Here is a 23,911-nt window from a genome sequence, read left to right on the forward strand (position 1 = left end):
GAGTTAAATTATAGCTGTAATTCGGATAATAAAGAGAAAGCAAAATTACCGATTAAAGTACACAATGACCATGGATTAATTTACGAGAAAATGAGGAGTAGAATGCTGTACACTTGACCAGAAGAAAAGTCATTCTTCCAATGTTCACCATTTTTTTTTTTTTTTGTTCAAACCAGGTTAGCGCCTCACCATAAAAAAAAATGTACTTATAATTATACGTCCAACTTATCAAACCAAACCGAGCCCGTATCCATTATTATCATTATTATTATGTTACGTAAAATATCATTTAAATAGAGCAATGAAGACTAGCGTATAATATATGAGAAAAATGAAAGCAAAGCGTCTTTTTATACATTTTTTTTGTTCTTTTTCTATTTCTTTTCAAGCATTAATAATAACATTATTTGTTACGTATACCTTTGTAATTGCGAAGATGAAAAGAACATATACGAAAGACGATTTGAAAATGGTTTATCTTATACATACCTAGTATAGTTCTCATCAGCTCTTTGGACCATTATTTTTTTTTTTCTATCTTTTCACCCCCTCCCCCCTGCCGCCACTCCAAAATTTTGTGATATATACACCGTAATACCTGATAAATCGTGCCAATCGTATCGTTTTTCTTTCAACATTGTAATTCTTTTTGACAGCGCATTTTTTTTTTCTCCCTTAATAACTGACTTTGATCCCAAGCCTACCATGTTGTGGGCGCCAATAACAGCATGCGAGATACAAAGCCAGGGTGATGACCAACAATTCGACGAATGCCAGTGTAGCTGCGACGCCGATTACTATCGCTGCACTATCTTCGATAACTTTGACCATCGCCTCGTAGCATCCCTTTATAGATTTGCAAAAGAAAAAAAGAAATACACATTGTTAGATGTATGTTGGCAATTACAAAGGTACAAAAAAAGAAAGAAAAAAATCAAACAATGAGAGCGTTTGAATCATACCGTTATTGATTATTTCTTTCTTGTTTCGTAAGTTTTTGTAAGTAAAAAATTTCACTCGTCACATACACAACATACCGTCTGATAGTATGAGTTAGTTGACGACGGTGAAACGGGGCAATTGCTATCCTTTAGTCGTCCATCCTCCTTCATGCAGCATGATTCAGGTACCATTTTACCAGATGAGGTCCAATTTTTACTAGTGCGAAAATCGTTGTAATTCTCAACGCCGCAACAATGAAGCTGTTTAAAGGATGGAAATATACGTAACATACATATACATATTTATATAAGTAAATTTTAACAATGATGAAATTTGTTTCGTCCAAAAATCGAATTGGTGTAAAAATGAATGATTTGTATGTTATAAATTTCTCTTCGGATATAACTTGTATACTGCACAGACACAATGTATCTCATAAGGGATATTCAAAACCCAAACAATCGTTTTTATTCATCTTTATGACTCCAGTTTTAGGATATCTCAGGACATGTAATTAATTCCTATACCTGTGTCATTATTCCATCCCAAATAACGGTGACTGTTTCTGCCTTATCGGATGGCGCGTAATATTCTGAAATCGTAGACTTGAGGATCTTCAAAGTTTCGCTCTCAGCCTAGAAATACAGAAAAAACATACATACACATATACATATATTTATATATATATATATACAGACTAGGGTGGTCCTTAAAAAGGTCATTTTTGAATTTCGACCGGTGCGCCCGATAATTATAACTTTAATAACTCCCTAATTTTTCAGATTTTATCTCAACTCTAACCCGTTCCCCAAAGAGGGTGGATTCCATTCAACCCTTTCAGAGGCACACCAACTCTACCGAACGGATTTAGGTGAAATTTGGTATAAAAGATTTTCTTGGGTTGCTGATTATGAATCTGAAATAATTCAAAATGGCGGATCCAATATGGAGGTGCGAAATCTAAAAAGTCATTTGATTTCGATATGGCAATGCAAAGTGATTTTCGGCGTTGAATGGGGAAACCCACTTCTTTGGAGCACGGGTTGGAATTGAGATATAAATCTGAAATAATCTGGGAATTATTTTTGAATTATGTGAAGCCGATTTGGAGGACGCGCTGGTCGAAATTCAAAAGTGAGCTTTTTAAGGACCACCTTAATATACGTACGTATCACACAACTTACAGCGATACTCTGTAAACAGTATATGATCTACATTATTCAGACCGACCGAGAAAAACCTTTCATCGAGTTCAATTGTTATGATAAAATAAATTTTCATTGCGCCGCAAGAATTCTTATACGAATCTATTGAATTTTAAAATATTATGTTTAACAATGTGTCATTTGTTAAGTTTGGTATTTCAATAGTGTTATTCAAATTTCCATTTAATTAGAAAATAAAATTCTACATTTTTAACCAGCACAGTACGATAAAACGACCAAAAGTTTTTAATCGTAATCATGCATATATTATGTTACAATTATACGTTTCATCAGTTTTTCTTTACTTTCAACACGATGCTTGCGTATCATCGTGTAATTAATTATTTAGCAGTTGGTCTAGTATCGACCGAGCATACATGTAGTTACATTCTAGTATATAACGTTTAGTACATAAGAGATTACACTAACGTGTTGCAGTACTCGCTTACCTCTTGTCTAAATCCGAAGGCAAGTCCCACGGCGATGCACTGAAGTACTAAAATCAATACCAAAAGTACGCCGTACTGAAATATGCAACAAGAGAGAAATATTATTCGTTTTAATCAATGTCAATATCAACATTCAAATTTACGTATGCACATGTGTCACGCACATAAACATACGCAAAATGTGTACTGTACATAATATCTCGTCCAAGGAGGATATGTAATACAATATCCTCGTAAATTATACACATGTATAAATAGGTATATTCTATGAACCTACGTAATACGAGAATTACACATTATATATATCGCGTATATGTATACAACGGTGTATATAAAGCAGGACACATATGTACGTAAACTGTACGAGGAGGTAAAGTTGCGTTGAAAATATTTCAACAACGGCATAAATATTAAAAATCCTTATTTACTCATTGTGGGCCTTGCGCTCCGCGTTCTCATCTTAACCTCGTGGTTTATTTTTATTTTTATTATTATTATTTTTGTTATAGTAACAATCGGTCTGTATAATCTTTAAGTGAACACCTATTTCCATTAAAAATCATTCGCTCAGTCTCTCTGTAAAAATTTTGTTCGTTGATCTTCGTCGACCGTGTAATTGGGCTCTGCCCGTATTCGAAATAAATGTAATGAAATAATTATCGTTATTGTTATTAATTATACTTACGAGAAACAGAAGACAACGAGATTCGAACATCGCTCCGCAGTAGCCGAGAAAACTTACGAGGAAAGTAAGTGCTCCTGCTGCTATTAAGATGTACGCGATCATCTGAATCACCTGGGCGTCAGTTTTGTGCTGAAATAATCGACCATCTGATTTATCGTTGAAAGCATTTATTCATTTACTTGTTAACTTTTTATATCAAATTTATATAGGTATATACGATATCAAATTCTCAAGCTTTTTCAAAGTGTACGATGAAATTACGAGAACAAGTATAAAATTTATCGCAGTCGTTATTAAGTAATAACGAAACGTTGAATCGAAACAATCGAAGTGTATTGTATAAACAAAAAAAAGTTATTCACAAAAGAAAACAACAAATCCTTCAGTTTGTTATAGATATATATCTGCGTGCATATACTAGTTATATATAAAATATAATTTAAACGACGTAAAAAGAAAAAAAGTAACGAAACGTACGAGAAAAAAATCATCGTTTTACAATTTTATAATGACTGAAAAATTGAATTTTTACATTTAAAATATATGAGTGTATTTTGAATCATGTATTGCGGATTTACTTAATATTAGACTATCCTTAAGTTACAAGGTAATGATTTTTTCCCAAAAACCGCTCGTGACATTAACGCTATTATACGTAAAAAAATTCAACCTAATCAAAGAGAAAAAACAAGAAAAAAAAACAGTAAAGAAAGCCCATTTTTTATGCATAGTGTTTATATGTTTGAGAAAATTACGGATCATCGACCTCTGCAGGATGATAATCTTCTTAACAGTAACAAACACGGAAGCTGATCTCTCAAGTGACGGAATATTATCAGCACTTGCAAATTTTTATCTCCTATACGTATATATAAATTAATTCTGCATCGGCAGCAACAAAAGACATTAGACACAATGAGAGTGGCGAGAACTGATAATCGTGACAATCTTGAGAGGAAATTAATGACACGTCTTGATTATACGGGGTCGTAGGAAGCCGATGACTTCTTCCTCGACGTTCAATCATGTGTACGTATTGCACATACATGCAAGTATGTATGCTGTATATACGATATTATTATTGTTGTTGTTGTTGTTGTTGTTGTTGTTATTATTATTAATAAACGTCAATCACGGACACGATTATAATGATTACCGATAATAGTTGATCAATTATATACGCGAAAACTTTATAAATTGTACGAAAGTGTACAATTCGAAAGAAAAAGTCATTACGTCTTATTAGCATTAAGGATAATAATGTAAATATAATATATACATTTTATGTCTATATAACGCGGATTTTTTTTCTGCAGGCATGCGAAAAGTAAAAGTTTAAACGTTACACACAAACGGTATTATTATCATCACCATCATCATCATCATCATCATTATTATTGTTAATATTATTACTATAGATCTTAATATACTAGTTGAAGAGCTATAGATATGAAAATATACTACACGTATGCTAGTTCGCGTGTGGGAAGGTGTACGTATTAGGTGCGTGTAGCTATGCCCGTGCATTAAGAATTTATAATTTTCGAAGACACGCGAGTAACGGAAACACGTCGCAGTTAACCTCGATTAATTCTAAGCAACTATACAACGAGTAACAACCGTCAAAGAACTCATCGTACATACAAATTACTATTTAAACACAATCACCAAGGATTTATAATCCGACGATTAGAATTACTAATCGACGTGTTCCTGTTTTTCAATATTGCTTGCAACAAGCGGTCATTTTTATCATCATTGTGTGCATATACATTTTATTATATATAATAAAGGTTGGCTGGTGCGAAATAAAGGTTTTCTTTTTTGTCTTCCTTCAATTTGTCAAACTTGCAGTTGTTAAATTATTATTATTATTATTATTATTATTATTATTATTATTATTATTATTATTATTATATCCGTGTATAAACAAGAAATACTAAAATTACAAACAATTGCTCATTATTGCTTTCAAATCGCTCTGAAATGCAGGTTAAATTATAAGTTATCTAGTTACACACTCGTTCGATTTCACTTTTTGGGATTATAATCGTTTTGTCCTTTTTTCAATTCCTTTCTTCCTTTGTATCACGTTGATATCGTTTAATAATTAATTTTTCAATATTTCACCACGATATGCTTCAATTTTTTTTTTTCCTAAAACTATCAACATCGAATCAATTAAATTCAGGGGGTGAAAGGAAATATCTGTAGAAATGTAGTTTTCCCAACGAAACAATCAATTTTAAAATGTAACAAAACCGAATCTACCAAATTTTTTTTACCATTCTAAATCGATTTTAAATGAAAATTCGTTATCTAATATCTCGTTTATAATATTAGTACTTAACCACCCCCTCCCTTCAATTTTGAAATAATCATCGTATATTCGTACATTTTGCAAATACTCAATTAATTTCATAAATAGTGCTTTATATTTTCCAACAAATTATTATAATCATATTCCACCATATTATTAATAATGCGATACTTGATAAATCATTGCCAAAAGGCAAGCGAATTCCTTCCTTCGTTCTACCTACAGATTTTATTTACTAAATTGAATACAATTTGTCACGACACCTGTTGATCAGTAATATAATTTACACAGCCCAAGATATACGGTTAAAATCAGCCACGATATTTTCGCGTCATAGCGCGCAATATCGCGAATTATTATATACATGTAGTTCATACACGAAAGATTTTATGTATCCATTATACATATATTTATACCGTAATCAAATGTTATGTCATTATTAATTAAATATACATGCATAAGTTTTGAACGAATACAATCAGTTTTAAAATTTATATGAATGATTTCCAAGTATGGTTATATATTTTTAATGTATAAAAAAAAAAAGTCAAAATAAAAATAAAAACTGATTATATCTCTGTAGTTATCTATATATAAGTGTTTTTTTTTCTCTCTTTTAATTTTAAGTGATATATATTTTTTTTTTTATTATTTAGTTAATAATCACATGAAATTTGATTGCATATGTCTGTATAATACTTGCAATATTAAGAATCTTTAATGGATATAATAAAATTGATGAAAATACAGGTGATCAGAAGAAATGTGCCAAGTATTTTCAGCGTATATAATAAAAAATTCGATTCTGAATTTTTGAATGAGAAACGTGAATGGATTAAAAAAACCGGCACATTCAGTATTTCTCTTACACATTTTATTTTCTTGAATCCCCCCCACCAGGTTTCCCGTTAGCTTGTCTGTATGTAACAATTTGCGCACACATAACACGTAAATCAAAATTACAATATTGACATAGAACAGCGGATGTCAAAAAGTAACTGCAACGGACAATTTCTGGTTACGTTTTTTCATTCAATTTTCAACATTACGTACGCATACAAAGTTATTGTATATATATATATATATATTTCACACATGTCGGCCAAAACATCTTACACGTATACGTATACCTGCCACGTGCATTTCACATAGGTTGTAGGTATGTATAGTCAGGTATGTGTACATAACGTGTATACCCGTTATATCCCCCGAGGTGAAAAGGAGAAAGAGCTTATAAGATGATCACGTGTCTTTATTTCCCGCTCTGTGTATGATGTATGTACATATGTGTATACGTATGTATTTACGTATGTATGCGATACGAGGCATGCGTGAAAAAAAGGTGCAGCGTTACTCAATTTTCTCAGCTTTTCGTTTCTCCCCATATTTTATCCTCCGTATAAGATTGATGAAAAGAAATGAGAAATCAACGTTATACCGAATTTTCTGTAAAATGATCTCAAGAATTCAGTCAGCGTGAAAATTTGTACGACATGTGATGTTTCTTTTTCTTTTTTTTTTCTATTTTAGAATTCAACGCCGCGCAACAAGCAATCTCAACAATTTTTTGTACAATTGGCTTCATTTAATTTTGATTAACAGAATTTTCTTAATTTTTTTTCTACGCTACCCTGCGTAAATCAAAATCTAATGTATCATAACAATTGTACAAAATATTGTGAGTCGAAGAGAGAGAGAGAGAGAAAAAAAAAAGTCTAGATTTTCACGCTGACTTTCCTAGATCATTTTGCCGAGAAATAGCAATATCGTTGTTTTCTCGTTTTTCCTTCACATTGTTAAGGACATGTATTACGTAGATAAGGTAAATAATACAATAAAAAGAATAATTATTTTGAGCAATATATATTATAAATATGTATGTATTAGGGTGATCCTTATTTACGGCGTTGACAATTTTTTTTCACACCATCCCCCAAACCATCTTCAAATAATTCAAAAACCAACTCTCAATTTTTTTCGTATTTCTATCTCAACTCTAACCCGTGCCTTTAAGAGGGAGAATTTCCGCCTTTAAAACAACACGTGTTTCGGATATACTTTTAACATAACGTCGTGAATTTTTTTCTCCCACATTACAATCAATGCCCGGTAAAACCTCGCGGTTATAGATTTATTTTCAACATTATTACTCTTGCAATAAAATGTATACTGAGAATGTGTCCAAAACACGTGTATTTTAAATGGGGAAATTCTCCCTCTTACAGGCACGGGTTTAGAGTTGAGATAAAAATCTGAAAAAAATTAGGAATTGTTTTTGATTTACTTAATATTTATTTTTGGGAGGGGCGTTCGGAAAAGACTCGTCACCACCTTAATAAGGACCACTCTAGTGTGTATGCATAAGAGAAGGAACAAGCAACAGTTTATAGTTTATACTCTTACGGGATTGTAATAATAATAGTAATAAGAATAATAATGGAGATGATGATGATGATGATGATAATGATAATCCACCTTCGCGCATAACAACAACAATAATTATTATTATTATTAATAAAAAAATGTGAGTGGTCAAGTTTTCTTCTTCTTCTACAATTCCTTTTCTTCTTCGTGAGAATTTATACCTATCACATCGCCGCATTGGCTTAACGATCACGCTTTCGAAACAGGTGTGCCAACTGCCTTCGCAGCCTATCCCTTAAATTATACGCCTCTGTAACTGCTGTATAATGTGCACACGTACACATATACCTTGTAAATACATAGGTTATACGTACGCACCTTCAACGTCGTTTTATCCTATGTAACGATACTTTACGCATACCTGTATTATATACGTATTGTATACATACGTACGGTACCCAAATACCTATATACGTTCGCATTATATACATTGTACCACCCCGTTCGATTAGCGATCCGCTAATTGAATTGACGGAGAAATGTGAGACGGACCCTGTTGTAGTAACGTGATTATTATGACCCCCCCCCCCCCCCCCGCCAAGCTGTGTGCCAATTTTACAAATTACAAAAATATTTTTAACCGAGAAGTTATTGATATACATATAGTGAAGCAGAGCGCAATAACAAATCGATAAAATATTTGTTACGTATTTTCCAAAAGTGAAAGAAAACTTACGAACAATCGCACAAGTTACAAGCGTATATTTGTGCAGAGTATGTTGATAATTATAATTCTTTCGCGTTACGTTAAAATAATTTCGTTGAATTAATTAACACATTATTGTACGATGGATACGTATGCGGCGTTTGAAATTCCGTATGACAACAATTGCAGCAATAAACATTAATCTGTCGTGAATAATATGTTGGAAAAAAGGGCGGGGGGGGGGGGAGTACAGAACGTAACGAGCGAAAGACATATAGAGACCGTCTGATTGTTGCTGCCTGAGTGCAGTAGTCAGTCGCACGATATGCGGAAACAGGGCAATGACCATAGATTATAGCCATAGGATATAGATATGTATGTATGTATATATGTAATACCTACCTACCCCAGAATGAAATGAAGGGTTGCGCAAAGAGCGAGACTGAGAATGTGTGAGTGAGAAGCGTGAAGGAAGGGTGACGACTGATGGATAAAAAAAAATGCGAGGAAAAAAAAAAATGTAAAAATAATAATAACAACAACAACAGCAACGACAATGATAATAATGTCCGAGCCCGTTGTTAGGAAGATATTGATTGTTCATTCGGGCTTGACAAATGCGAACGTATGTATGTATGTATGTATGTATGTATGTATGTATGCATGTATGTATGTATGTGCGTGCGCGAATGTGCATACATTATAAATAAGGAAAAAAGGGCTGCAGTGGCTCTGCTACCCATTTCCAGAGAAAAAAAAAAAAAAAATACAAAAAACGATGTTTTGCCAGGATCGTTATCAAGGTATGGCATATTGTATGTACTACATTATACATATAGGTATGTATAAGAAGAATGTATAAAAAGGTAAATTCAATTATTTCCGATTCTCTGATAATAAAAACAATGTAATAATAATTGTATTCGACTTATACCTATGTATTAAACATATAAACGAGTAACTAATTTGTGTAGAAAATTTCATCATTGCATAACTGTACAAGTAACTAACAGCTGATTCGCACATGTGTATATATATATATATATACGTATACATACATGATACATATAATATATCAGAGCAAAGTTTCACGTCACACTTTCCCCTGTGTATACATATATATATGTATAAATTACACATGTGCATATATGTTTGTAATTGAGAATCTGAAAGCATAATATATTACAGCTCTGCAGTGTGTGTTTTTCACGTAAATAGTGCAGTGCAGATTGCGTATGTATAAAAGTGTTTTTTATATTGTTTTCTTTTCGTCTTTTTAATTTAATTTTTTTTTTTACATACATTCGTTATGGTTTATACTTTCTACACGACGCGCAACGTTACGCGTCACGCTGTCTTACCTGCCCGCAAGATGAAACATTTCATACGATTAAAGAGTTCTCAGATATGAATGTACATGCGCATAGAAAGTATACGTGTGCGGCAATGTTAAATGTATACCGAAAATATATCTATTTACAGACATAAATTAACATATTATACGCATATGATGACTTGCGTGGTGTTTAATCACTCGCAGAGAAACTTATTTACTCTATACGTATCAACGGTATACCAACATATATACGTTTGGTGTAATATACGAAAAGAAAAAACGTAACCGATAAATTCACAATTATTGATGGTGAAAATGTTTCTTTTTTTTTTCTTTCTTTCAGCGAATGGTATTCAATTATGTATAATTATTAAGGATTCGTAAATGCGTAATACAAATATACAATTTTTATAGAAGAAACGGATATAAATTGGAAACCTGGCTTTCCATTTATTACAAATATATATTTATAATCATCGTTAACATCGAGTTGATTCTTGTTTTCACCTCGTTGTAATATTTCTTTTTGCTCAGAGTTTATAGTTGTAATATATAGGGGAAAGGCGGGAAAAATGAGCCCCTTAAGGAAGGAGTAAAGTCAGACCAACTTCCGCTATGCAATTTTTTTTTGTCCTTGGTCTAAAAATGTATTCCAAACGTTACAGACATTTTTTGAAAATCCGATTTGATTGTACAGAGGGCCCATTATTTTCGGTAGGGCCTATTTTCAATTTTCTCTCGCCTCTCCCCTCTGCCCAATAATCGCATTGCAGTTGGCGTGATACGAACAATATAAATTACACGACAAGGAGAAAACCGGAAGTAAACACAAGTCATCACGGTTAGCTGTTAGGTTAGGTTTTCTCGTCGGATAAAAAGAATCGCGGCTACGCGTGCAGGTGTGGCTCGATCCGAATGAAGGAATGAGAGGAAAGGAGAGAGGAAAGGAAAGGAAAGGAAAGGAAAGGAAAGGAAAGGAAAGGTTTGCGATTCAAGAACTCGTCTCGACGCGACTTTACTTGACTTGACTGGACGACACCGATCACCTGCAGCGAGCATGTCGTCGCTCTCAAAACCCAGATGCAGATACACGAACGTACATGCATACATGTGAACATTATGTATTGACCATGCGATACGACACGTATTTACTACCTTATATACGCCTAAAATATGGTCAGGTATTACAGGCAGGTTATAAAATACAGGAATATCCGGATACCGCGTCGATAAAGAAGATAAAGAAGAGAAGATAAACGTTTCTGCGCAACTCAATTCCTCTTCATTCTTGCACAACACGTCATAAAAAATAATAATAATAAAAAAAAAAAAAAACTGTCTATTTTTGAAAGATGTTTCCGGGGGATCTTGATCATATGTATATGTACGGTAAAATGCATAAATGCCTTTAACCTTTTGGCTAACTTGTTTTCGGTCCAAAACAAAATGCGAGTTCAACTCTACACGAATCGTGCGACGATGGTTGGCGATACAGCTGATGTCAGAAAATGAGGTACATTGTCACGAGTCGAAGTCGCACTTTGTTTCGGATCGAAAACAAGCTAGCCGGAGGGTTGACGCATTTACGCATTTTACTATACGTACCGAGAATTCTTCTTGAAAGGACCTGTGATTTTGATTGGCTGACATCCATTGTTAAGATTCTCACAGCCTAAACCGCAAAACTTCGCCAACAGTAAGAAATTCCCTAGAATCGACCGGTTGACAAGTGACAGTCAACCGTAACCTCTTGCCTATTAAGAAAGAGTGACCCGCACTCTGTCTGTTGTGCTGTGGTAATATTTTTACGAAATTGGTTACACTTATGAACAAGACGAGCTGCAATTGTCGAGCAGGTTGTTTCGAGAGAACCTCTTAGCATATGTATGGAACACATACGGATAGATTCAGAATTTTGGCAACATTCTGTAGTAGCTTCAGCCGCCATCTTGAATTTATAGGGGAATTTGTTTTTATCCAATAACTCGAAAAATGGTAATAACTAAACTTGCAGGATATTTAATTCCTTACAACTTTGGCCATGACAATTTTTTGTCTATACGATCTATACTTTCCGACTTGAAACACAAATTAAAGATGGCGCCCGATGCTACTGCAAAATCTGTTCGAAATTATGGGTTTAGACTATCAATGACACCTCCTAATGATTAGGAAAAGAAAATTGTAATGTCGAAAAATTTCAACCTCCAATTTACATTTCGACTGGACTATTTATCGATATACATTTTACTTTTCATCACGTTGGGCAATGTAAAAAAAATATTAGTTTCGGTCGATATGGACTTTTTTTTAATTTAAACGAATGTTTACGGTTTCGAATCTCTAGAATCCAAAAAACAGGTTTTCACAAAAATGTCGGTCTGTCCGACAAACTGCCGCGATGATCTCGGAAATGGCGTGATAAAAGTTGCCATGTGCCCGTTTAATTTGAACTTCCGGCTCTACCGGAAATGAATCGAATTTCAATGTTTTACCGACAAACATGTACGTTTTCTTCCTTATTACCTTTTCTAAATAACCGATTGTGTTTTTCTCAGGTTATGTACATATTAATAAAAAAAAATAAATAATTTCTTTTAAAACTTTTTCACTTGGCTGCCAAGTCGTATCAGTTTCAGACTTTTCACCCAGTCGCTGTCAAGATCATCGCTTTCATGGTGATGAAAAGTATCGCAAAAAAACTGTTTTTCCGGCTTGATTATTTCAGAATCATTGTGTTACACATTATGTTATGTACGTTTAAATTTTTGGGAACCGATTACATAACACTCATATCTTATTCTCTGAAACTTATATCTTAATTATGCACAGGCAAAACACGATGACGATGACGATGACGATAATGATAATGGCAGGAATAAGAAGAAGACGAGCAACTACTAGAACCAACGTTATATAGTCTAAATTCTGAGCACGTATTTCGTTGGGGTCATGCGACTTGTTGTTTCAGCGGAGGGGAGGATGTCAAGATAGTACCTAATGTCTATAATACGTATAGCATATGATGTGTAAGTTAAGTGCAGAAATTGTACCAGCCAGCCAGCTATAAAGGTAATCATGTATATAAAAAGAAATAAATTATATTGGATGAGGAACGAATGAATGAATATTGAACGAATGAAATACGAAAAAGTAACAGCGACCATGAATTTTGCGCAACTCAGCTACCGCCAATTAAATATATATATATATATATATATATATATATATATCTGTGTGCGCGTCTGTGTATAAGTTGTTAAAATTGGATAAATTAGTACAGAGATAAAACGAAAGAGGAGGGGAAAAAAAGGAAGAAGAAAAAAAAAAAATTACTAGGAATGCCGTTCCAAATAACTACGTCGGAATTTTCAGAAAAAATAGAGATAGATATAATTTCCAAGTGTAGCAATTCGAATAAAAGCACACATGACTGCACATTTACCGGAGAATGTTAAAACTTGGAACGGTATTAAAAAACGAAATAATATTATACATTATACAAAATTTCGTCGCGAGAATTGAATGTATAGAATAATATGCGTGCGTACAAAGAAATTCTGACCACGATTCTTATATATTTCGGCTTTTTATATGTTGTAGTTTTTTTTTTTTTTTTTTTTTCATCCAAACCTCCAGGTATTCCAACTTTTCGACGTTACGTGTTTTCAAATTCTTGCACATAGTATACCTATGTAATAAAATCAGATTTTTCCAACTTCGAAAATTCCAAATTATTCCAACTCTTGAATTCTGGACTTCGTCGGTTGCGATCTACTTTTTCTCACCGTTGTTTTTTGTCGAAATCAAATTTGCAAAAAAGAAGAAAAAAAAATGGCTAAATCGAGCACGTGTAATGTAAAAGGCAATGCCATGTATACCTATACGTACATGGTGAAGAGACAGGCGAGATTCAAGAAGCAGGTATAATCTGGGTCGTCTTCCGGTAATCGACGGGTAAAACGTGCCCATACATAAGCAAGTGAGCTAAATAATGTATACCTAACTGGACAAATTGACTCGTCCTCCGCCTATAAAATGGTCGAACGAGAAGAGAAAGAAGAAAAGAGAAAGAGAGAGAGAGAGAGAAAAAGTAAGAAGGAAATGGAAATATTGTATAATACCGTACAAGTATAAAAAAGTTGCATTTTTAACAATTTTTTTTAATATCCTTTTCAACCAATCGAATTGTGTCATGGAATTTAGAAGGATAAAAAATTCTTCTCCGTAAAAAGTTTACATTACAATTTTTCACTCAGCGATGTTTTTATAATTATTGAACATGTACAATTTCACTTTATTATATTAGTTTACTATTACCAGAAGGGAGAAAAAGTTTGAAAAATTTGACGGCCACATTTTTCTTTGTAAAACTTACAAACGTAGGTATACGACGTATACGTGTACGATTGAAAAAATCATTCGTAGAAGAAACAAACATAGAGAAAGAAAAATAAATGGAAAGGTAAATTTAAAGCCTACATAATATGCGGTTATGTATTTAAATGATAAGGATTAGACTCTACACGCCCCACAACGCGGGAATCTTCTTTCATTGCGCAACAACGTTTTAGTATTTAATTGAATAATTTATGTTGTTTCTCGTTTCGCCGTGTATGATTACCGATGTTGGTGGTAGTAGTTTACTACGTCTACGTACAATATACACATGTACTACATATCCAAGAGGCGGTAATGTCAGTATAATTTAAAACGTGGGCTTGATTAATTGTCTCGATTTCGGCTCCTTATCTTTCGCATATTTTTTTCATACAAAATATACATTATATGTTAGAAAAATTGCTTTACCTCTGTATTATGATTGTATACTACATAAATTGTTTTGCTTGTACGACACGGCGTGATTAAGTTGGCACAGAATGCTCCAATCTCTCACATACATACCACACAGATCTATAACAACAAATTGATGCTGACTGATCGTGAGTTCACTAGACCGCGAATATTGACCGCGATATTCTCTATCATTTGGTCTTCTCCATTGGTGCGTATCGATATTTTATACAGTTTTTATTTCTTTTTTCCTTCGCATCTCATTGACATTTTCTATAATAATAACGATGTTAATAATAATAATAATGATAACAACAATGACGGTGGTAATATTGACAGATTTTGCTTCTCGGTTTATAGAAACAAATACATTGTATTGCATGTATGTAGGTATATTTGCAATTTTACGTATTTCAATTCATTTTTGAAATGTTTACCACAATGCGATACAGCGTACGAATCATGCAATACTTAATTTTGTCAATTTTACTCTGCAGAAAACAGCAAAACAATTTCAATTATATGTATACGATCAATTGTATCACTCGGCTTCATACATTTCGATTTTCAATAACGAGAGTTTGAAAAATCTAGATTAATAAAAAAATAAATAAAAACAAGTTATTTCCAGGATAATGATTAAGCGTAACGACGAATTGTATATACGTAAAATCGAAGTGATGGTCAGTCACCTCGCAGAGTTAATTTCATAATATAATAAACTTTTCCTTGAATAATGCCTATTATATGGATAATTACTTTTTTCAATCTCTCTCCGCGCGTCTCTCGATGAGAGACGTGAAAGTTCGACGACGATTTCGTCTCATTGTTAATTATAAAGAGAAAGAGAAAGGGAGAGAAAGAGAAAGAGAGCAAAAAAGGAAGAACAAAAAAAAAAAAAAAAAAAAAAAAAACAGAAAAGAAATCAACCCGGGAGACAAATAGAATGCCTTATAAGATAACGACGCCAATAAGGAAATTATACGCCTTTGTCGTCAACTTTTTCGGTAGTAATCGATCGGCGCTTTCTAACGATATTCGAACCTGCACGAGGTTTGCAAGTATCGATTATATATTTTTACACGATAGCGGGAAGAAAGGTGGTTGGCGAGGGGAAATAAATAAATTAAAAGAAAAAAAAACGGTAGAAAGAGAGAGAATGAAAGTAAATGGATAGAAATCGATACCACAATAGCAAATCGATCGAATCACGCGTTTTCGAATATTCTATATTACAATTACATGTCGCGTAATTTATTCTGCATAATTTGATTTTTTCCACTTTTAAACGAGATTTTAGTCTGTTAATTAAATAAAAAAAAAATAAATAAATTTAAACACTGCCATGTTATAGGTAAAAAGATTTGATTGAATTGTTCGCTTTAAAACTGCAACGATGCAGAAGAACCTTGACGAATGGAATTTCGATTGATTGTGTGTTAAATAAATGTATGCAAATATGCGGAACAATAACAAAAGGCCACAGCTATATATGTATAGAGACTTACCACAATGTCAGCCTGATCGACCTTGGCTATGAGATTAGTGAAGGAATTTCTATCGGCTATTAACCAGATGCCAACAGCCAACGCTGCGCCTCCAGCGACCTAAAGTTACAAATATATATACATATATATTATAATCCATTTGCGACGTATAATGATAATAATTAAAAAAACACCATTCCTTTCATTTTCAATCTTCTTATCGTTCAATTAAATTATCATCGATCGAGCAAAACTTAGAAAAAAAAGAGAGCAAAAAAAAGGGATAATCTCAACAACGATGAAATAATTTCGCGAGATTTACAAATAACTGACATATAAATGATAGACTTCTTTTTTTTAAAAAGTCATATAAACATACAAGCTCGATATTTATCATGTACTTAGATTCTTTTTTTTTTTTGTGTCATCAACAGTATTACAAACATTTTTTTCACGTCAGTATTATAAAGGAAAAAAAAACAACATTTTTTTCAGTTATACTCTTGCTTCGGCGTAAAAAGACACGCGTACATGTATATATTTTATAATGTTTATTATAATATTTGTCTAATGCGAACCAATTGTTTGATAAAGCATAACCTACGCGCCCAATCTAAGATATGTAACTATACTTACGAAGAAGATGAAATTGAAGAAGCACAAAAAATACTTGGCACATCGCGAACCACACCCCATTTTTAACGTGATTTTCAAACTCTTGTTGAAAATGTATTATGTGTATATTTGAACCTGCAACAGAAAACGGATAACATAAATAATAATAAAAATTATAACAACGACGGAGAAGGATGTATAATAACTATTGTATGATGCATATGTGTTATAACGCGCAATGTAAGGTGATGCGTGTTATTGTTTTTGCGATTTTTTGAATTTTGAAAATTCTGGAGACGAAGAAGAAAAGAAAATTTACATAAAATATAAAATCCAGCGTCGTATGATTTTAATACACGTATGTTTCATAACGTCAATTATAAATACACGCGGTATACCTATATTACAAAATGACGATACAACTCGATTGTTATAATAATTACATTATTACAGCGCACAACTAAATTATGACGACGAAGTATGCATGTATTGTCATCGGCACGATTGGCATTATTTATAATGTAACGCCAACCGTATTAATATATTGCACTGATAATGATAACAACGACAATGATCATGATCATCATCATCATCATCATCATCATCATCATCATATTATAACAGAGAGTTGACCGAATTACACGCGGGATTAACGTTAATTACAAAATTCACTAACTTCCGGTTGTAATTCTTTGCAGTGTTCTCAATGATATAAGTAGTAGGTATACGTGCAAGGTACATGCTTGTAAAACGTATACATCAAAACTAGGTTTACACGACAAGAATTTATTATTACTCTACATGTATATAATTTTTTACATTTTTTTTTTTTTTTTTAATCAATGTCACAGAGAAACTTTTCCCACAGGTTTTTTCAAAACGCTGACCAACGTTATACTATGTACGGGAAAAGAAGGAAAAAAATAAATGAAAAAAAAAAAAACTGCTGTTACATACACGCACACACACACACGAATTGTTTTCTTCTTGTATGCTGCATTCCTGCCGTTAGATGCACCGAAAATATATGGCCTGGCATACCAAAGCCGGGAGAGGGGTCAGGATTACGTGCTGCATGCCGGCAGGTGCAGCAGAATAAGGAGAATATCAGGAGATGAAGGAGAGGAGAGAACAGCGGCGTAAAACTGTCGACGTACAACATATAAGCCGCCTTATAATAGATACAACGAGAAAAAAGTTTGTAGGAAAAAAGATAAATAAATTCTCGAGAGAAAATTGACACAAGTTTTTTCCAGACAATCGTACTTCGTAATTTCCTTTTTAATTAACGAGAAAGTATATCTCGTTCAGTAAATTAAAAAAAAAATAAAAATAAAAAAATTGTTCAACACAACGAAATGTTTCTTTTCTTCAAATACCTTCGTTTGGTAAAAATAATTTTCGTTCGGAGTGAGAATAAACTAAAATAAACATCAAACAATCTTTTTCAAGGAATTCCTTTACAGAAAATCAAGCATTTTTTTTTTTTTTGTTTCATTCAACAAAGAAAATTATCCACCGAAAACCACATACTTTGTTGGAATGCATCACGAGGGTCGCATTGTTCGCACAAAAAAAAAAAAAAAAAAAAACCGTTTTGTTTATAACATAACGATAGACAAAATGTTACGTCGCAGATCCAATAAGAAATTGTATGGGAATGAAAAATTTGGTTGGATTTGAAGAAGAAAATTTTCTCTTCACATTGAGTTTTCAAATAACGCCTATAATAATACTCTTTGAATTAGATGTTTTTTAACGTTGATTGCTTTTTTTTACGAACTAAAATGGTCTGGTTTCGTTTCCCATTGATGGTAGAAAAAAAAATTTCCTCACTTCTGAAAAGAAGCATCACCAGAGAAGAGATATCCGAATTTTTCAACAAGAAATAATGTAAGAAATGAAAATAAAATTTCAAATTCTTCCAGGTATACAACGGACGCTCCGAATTCAGTAACAAGAGACGAAGCTCTGCTTTGTGGGAGGAGTTGAGGGGGAAAAAAAAATGTATACAGAGCATAACTTAACCGAGTTAAGGTAAGGATGCATCCGGCGGCGTACAGTCCAGTCGAAAAAGTGTAGAAGCAGAAAGATTGTGAAAAACAGCGATTTTCGCTACGTATCCGAAACGAGTTCTGATAACTTTTGATGAAAAAATTCACAGCATTTTGGTAGGGAAAAAAAAATCTAAATTACCATAAATTTTTTTTTAAAAACAAGATTACATCACGTTACGAATAAATAATTTGACAGACGAGTGACGTTGCAGAAAGTAATTTTTTATGATCCGTAAACTTCGATGAATTTAATCGCTCATTTTGTTCGGTAGTCAAATTCCACCGAAATCACACCTGAAACGCGATTATTATTCGATATGGTGAACGTATCTTGGAGAAAATATGGGGGAAAAAATTGAGCTGCATGATTTATCAAAATCGGATATACGGTACAGTTTTTTTCATTCGCAAACGGATAAAAGTCGACGTGGTGAAAAAAAAAATACTAAAAAAAAATATCACAACTGTGCATAATTATTGAGTTCTTTCAAGAAACAACTCCGGTGCTTTTTAGTTTGTTTGTTTCTTTGTTTTATAATATTGAGGTGACATTGCTTTAACCTTCTGAGTCAACTTGATCAACCTGTAACTTTATTATTCGACGAATATGTTTTGTTTGAACATTGTTTTTACTGTACTGTACCCCGATATAACGTTAACAGACCCATCGGAATGCAATTGGATCTCGAATCGTATCGCTTGTTCTTTAAATTGGATTATTACTGTTGTTGTTATGATTATTATTATTACTATCATTCGTGATACGTCTGAAGAAAATTTATTTCAAAAATCTCAAGGATAAAAAAAAAAAAAAAAGGACAATTATGACGAAAGCGAAAAGATTATTGAGAGAAGATTAAGAGTTTCCCTTATCATTGAAAATTTGGTTTTTTTCTCTCTTTCTCTCTTATCCCGCAATGTGTAGACAAAAGAGAAACTATTCACAGATAATAAAATGATGTTAAATGTGTGATTAACGCATTATTTCAAACTTTTCTTTTTTCTTCGTTTTTGTTATACGTATTTAAATTACTCCACACTGCAAATGTTTTGATGCACACAATTTTAGAAATATTATTAATGGCGTTGTTGGATTGCTTTTATTTAATGAATGTTTCAACAGCAGAAAATTTTCCTTATTATTCTTAAATCAATTCTACTAGAGATTTTTCTTTGTATGAATTGGTAATACGACTCACAATCAATAACATCTGTTCAGGATTTCATCGCTTTTAAAACTGTGTCTTTCGCTTTTTTTTCCTCTCTAATAATCAGTGTCTCCAATAATTATCGCAATTCGCAACATATTACACATATTATGCATGAATGTTGTTTTCAACTATCTATAAGATACATTGTATTTTTAAATTCATTATACTCGTGTTTATTTTTATACATATAATGTTGTTACTACTGCATCGATAAATGGATAGCAAAAACTGGATAAACTGATCAGCAGATTATATTTTTATTCAGCAAAAATTTTTACCGACGAACAAGAAAGTTTACAATTTGATTTCGCGTAGAAAAAGAAGAAAATAAGAAACTGTCACTCGACGCTAAGAAATTTCTCACTACATGCAAGACACTTATAATACGAAGACAATATGAACAAATAATTCCTTGGATATCGATCTCTTCAGATAATTTTACTTATATAATGATTTTACATCAAATTATTACTTAAAATCTATCATCGTTACCGTTTTATTATACAATATTTAAATGTTCAAATTGAATACGTAATAATTTCGCATAAAATCGGCATCTAAAAACTCTCTATATCGCTGCAATTTAAAGTGTATGTAATACGTTGTTCATTAATATAATATGATTCTGTGGAAAGTATAATAATAGTGAATAATTTTATTTCTGTTCCTTTGCCACTCAAGTTATAAAAAATGTTCTCAAATTCGAATTAATGAGAAAAAAAAAATGATTTCGTTTACACGGTTTAAAAGATACAAAAGTTATTTACTTAAAACAAAAAAAAATTTGCTCAAACAATTAATACGTATACAGTGGAAAATATTGTAGGTAGAAGAGAAAATTACAATATACACTGTAATATGAAACGATTGAAATAATAACGTAATACAATATAATATAATACGCGACAATGAATGAATGAATGAAAATAGAAATGAAAATAACGGTGCTGCCATTATTGCTGCTGGTACAGAGCAGTTTATCTCATCTTGCCTGCAGACGATGAGAGAAGAGAAGAGAGCATAGGGCAAAAGATTCTTCTCTCCTTTCTCGTTGCCACGGAGATGCGAATCAGAGACCGAACCCCTCGCATCCGCACAATTTAATACATACAGCTGCTATACGCATATAACTTAGCATGTATTATAAGAGTATTGCCGAGGAATGAGACAATTTTTATAAATAATACTGCGTAGTTTTTCAAATGATAATTCTCGTGTATCACCCAGGGGAAAAAAAAATATACAACAATAGAATTATGTAACGATCTATAAAAAAAAAAAGCAGCACTAGTTGCAGGAAAAAAAAGAACAAAATGTCGTCATTCGACAACTAATTTTATTATATGTATAATATATATAAATTAAGGTGGTCCTTATTTAGGGCGTTTACGAAATTCCGTGCGGACAAAGCGGAAAAAGTGTTCGAAAAAAAAGTACGCGCAAGTTGGAGCCTGTATTTTTCTTGTTGGTATTATTGGTCTCTTGGTTCGCGTGTGATATTAAAAATAAAATTGTCCAACGACCAATTATGAAAACATCAGGCAACGCGGCCGCGACTTGACACAAAGTTATTAAATAAATAATATCACGTCAAAGTCTCTGCTACGTATGCGAAACTCAACAAAATTGCAGGCTCAGGCGAGGAACACTCGTGAAATGAATGTTGGGTGGATTTTAACCATTTTCTCTGTTATCGATATTACGATCATACGAGATAAAGATATAATTGTTTGAAACTTGACTAAGGAATTAAATTAAATCATCAATTAAGTATTTATCCATTTATTTTGTTAAATTGTGATTTTCAAATTTCAAACACAACTTTGACGTGCTGGGATTTCGAAACTTTTGTCGCTGAAAATCGCCCAATTTTTTTTTTACGACTATAGGAGAGACATATACTAAATTTCAGATTTTTCGAAGCATTAATAAGGTGCGGCGAAAAATAATAATGCAGTGAGTCCGAGTTCGCTTTTAAATTACATTGAAAAATTCACTGCCTTAAAGGCGGTACTTTTATTTAACCTACAGGCTCCAGGTTGCGCATATTTTTTTTTGAAAACTGTTTCCTCCTTGTTCACACGAAATTTCGAAAAACACCCTAAATAAGGACCACGTTAATATATATAGTGCACGGCAACTGGGATTTTATTCTAATACATGCGTCTATCATCTATGAATTGATAATAGAATAAAAGCTATTGTATAATGTAACTATTTATTAAGAACGAAACGCAGAGAGAGTCATTAAGAAAGGCTAGAATTACAAGACGAATAAAGACTGAACACAACTTGAAAAATAAAACCGGATTTATACTATTTTTGGAAACGCTTGATATATTCATGAAATACTTGAACGGTAAACTTCGAATTAATAAAGATTAAAAACGGATGAATACGAAATTCGGTTATTTCCCGAGTATAATAATTTATCAAACTGTTATATCCGTAAACTGGAAAGATTTTTTGAAAAAAAGAATACAATAATCGAAAGTACTGGATAAGTGCTTAAATATCGATGCTTCGTATCAATTTTTTTTATACAATTCCAGTACTTTCTATTTTTTTGGACTTTCAAAAAGAGATCTTCGCAGCTGCTTAGGAATAAAATAATTCAATGATTACTGGCAACTTACGACGATATATATTACGATAGGATTACTAGGTTTAGAAAAGTCGTTTTAATTTATTGCCAATGATTTAGGGGATACGGCGGAAGGAAAACAGAAAAAAAACAAGAGGAACATATCAGAGAAAAAGTGTATCACTTATCCTACGAACAGTGAAAAGATTTGTGTTCGCCCTTTTTTTTTGTCAACATTTCAACCCCCAATCGAGATAACAGATAAAGGACTGATGCATACACCTACATATCGCCTCTAGACTTTACAACTGTAATCATAAAGCACTACGCCCGTGTTTATCTTGTAGGTATCATGTAAACGAAGTCCTAAGTATATGCATGTAATACTGCATCAGGAATGATGCGTCAGAGACGGTAATTAAGCCGATTATCTAAACGGCGCGCGCTGCTTCGCGGAATTCTTCCTCGCCTTACCAATTCTTGACACATGCGGCTTTACCGACAATTCGACCCGCGCTTATTATAATTACGTCAATTTAAAATGCAATGATTCATTTTGACCACATTTCTCTACTTACATTCGTTATATTTGTTTATTGACGGAACTCGGAGTAAGGAGAAGCTCGAGAACAGACGCGAAAGATCTCTAAAGCCATCGTCGCATGGTATTGTGGCCAGAAATCAAGTTCCAACAATTGATTAGGCTTCTGAAGTGAACGTGTCTAATTAAAAAAACAGTGAATTTAAATGCTGGCAGCGTGGAAGCAGGATCGACCTTCGTTCCTCTCCGCCGGTCAAATTACATACATACAGCAGCAACAAGTGGTGCCGTCTGAGCCTCCGGCCAGCTTCTCCTTCTTCGCTTTTATTACGCTGCCGTAGCCGCCACGAAGGAAAAAAAAAGAGACCTGGTTGTTCGCGCTTGGCTCGACGGGTTATTGTTAGAATATCGAGTAGTTAGAATGAGAGACTCGCTACAGACCGGCAAATACCCGTGCAGAAAAAATACAAGACAGTATAAGAATTTCCAGCAATAAACAAACGAACATCGGTAAAGCTGCAACGCTGTGTTGATTTTTCTATCAATGGAATATAAAGACCAAACACAACCGAAACGAAACTTCGAAACGATGTTTATCACTGAACTTTATACTTT

The 23,911-nt window shown here is 33.0% G+C and overlaps 1 protein-coding gene across 4 annotated transcripts in view; it reads right to left on the reverse strand.

Moving 5' to 3' along the window:
* LOC124302581 (tetraspanin-1) overlaps positions 1-23,911 on the reverse strand; it is a 28,616-nt gene that overhangs the window by 3,961 nt on the left and 744 nt on the right. For 2 of the 4 annotated variants that reach the window (XM_046758882.1, XM_046758879.1), the window contains exons 2-8: positions 16,925-17,038; positions 16,310-16,408; positions 3,282-3,410; positions 2,597-2,671; positions 1,470-1,577; positions 1,038-1,202; positions 705-846 (exon numbers count right to left, since the gene is read on the reverse strand). In XM_046758882.1, coding sequence (XP_046614838.1) covers positions 705-846; positions 1,038-1,202; positions 1,470-1,577; positions 2,597-2,671; positions 3,282-3,410; positions 16,310-16,408; positions 16,925-16,984 — 778 coding nt within the window. In that variant the 5' untranslated portion in view covers positions 16,985-17,038. Of the gene's footprint in view, positions 1-704; positions 847-1,037; positions 1,203-1,469; positions 1,578-2,596; positions 2,672-3,281; positions 3,411-16,309; positions 16,409-16,924; positions 17,039-23,333; positions 23,478-23,911 lie in introns of all 4 variants that reach the window. The other 2 variants (XM_046758880.1, XM_046758881.1) reach the window with 2 other exon arrangements.

Source organism: Neodiprion virginianus, chromosome 4, assembly GCF_021901495.1.
Source record: "Neodiprion virginianus isolate iyNeoVirg1 chromosome 4, iyNeoVirg1.1, whole genome shotgun sequence".
Classification (NCBI taxonomy): Eukaryota; Metazoa; Arthropoda; class Insecta; order Hymenoptera; family Diprionidae; genus Neodiprion; species Neodiprion virginianus.